The 790-nt window shown below is 67.1% G+C and overlaps 1 protein-coding gene across 1 annotated transcript; it reads right to left on the bottom strand.

Moving 5' to 3' along the window:
• Positions 1 to 2: 2 nt before the first annotated feature.
• Positions 3 to 766, bottom strand: LOC101622541 (A-kinase anchor protein 17A; the record flags this gene model as incomplete). Its single annotated transcript, XM_004695627.1, has 1 exon — positions 3 to 766. A coding segment is annotated over exon 1 (735 nt), but the record flags the coding sequence as incomplete, so codon positions are not given.
• Between the last annotated feature and the right edge of the window lie 24 nt (positions 767 to 790).

Here is a 790-nt window from a genome sequence, read left to right as displayed (position 1 = left end):
CCGTCGTCGCCCTTGAACATGAGCTTCATGCCGCGCAGCGCGCTCATGGCCTGGATGAAGCCCGCGTACTCGCGGTACTGCACGTAGGCCTCGAAGTTGAGGTGCCCCCCGAAGCTGAAGGTGTGGAAGTTGCGGCCCGTCATCTCCTCGCGGTACGGGTCCAGCATGGGGATGTCCACGTTGCGGATCTCGCCGAAGCGCTCGAACACGCGCACCAGCACCTCCTCGCTCGGCTTCTCGGCGCCCGAGCCGCGCGGCGCGAACCACTTGCAGGGCAGCCCGGCCAGGTGCACCGTGTCCGGCCGCTCGCCGGGCAGCGTCTCGTTCATGTCCTCGGCGTCGCGGAAGAACGAGTCCCAGTCGTGGCGCGTGGGGAAGTCGATCTTGAACTCGGCCGCGCGCACCTTGAGGATGTCGGAGAAGCCGCTCAGCTTGATGGTCTTGCCGTCCAGGCAGGCCAGGAAGGACTTGACCAGGCTGCGGTTCTCCACCTCGCCCTCGAAGCGGATGAAGTCCATGGTGCTCTTGGAGATGCGCAGCGTGGAGAACTGGTGGCTGGGCACCATGCCCTTGAGCCGCTCCATCACCTCCCAGTTGGAGATGGACTTGCCGGGCTGCTTGAGCTGCGGCAGCGCCACGCTGATGGTCATCTTGGTGATGGGCTTCAGGTACAGGCCGTGCGCCGGGCACAGCTCCACCGCCTCAGACGTGTCGTGCACGATGGTGGCCGCGGCCATAGCAGGGCCTGGGGCCTGCAAGGCAAGCGCGGGGCGGTCAGGGCCGGCGGCGG

Source organism: Condylura cristata, unplaced genomic scaffold (assembly GCF_000260355.1).
Source record: "Condylura cristata isolate star-nosed mole 26May11 unplaced genomic scaffold, ConCri1.0 scaffold00077, whole genome shotgun sequence".
In the NCBI taxonomy this organism is placed as follows: domain Eukaryota; kingdom Metazoa; phylum Chordata; class Mammalia; order Eulipotyphla; family Talpidae; genus Condylura; species Condylura cristata.
Note: the sequence above shows the minus strand (reverse complement) of the source record. Positions and strands in the feature narration are given on the sequence as shown.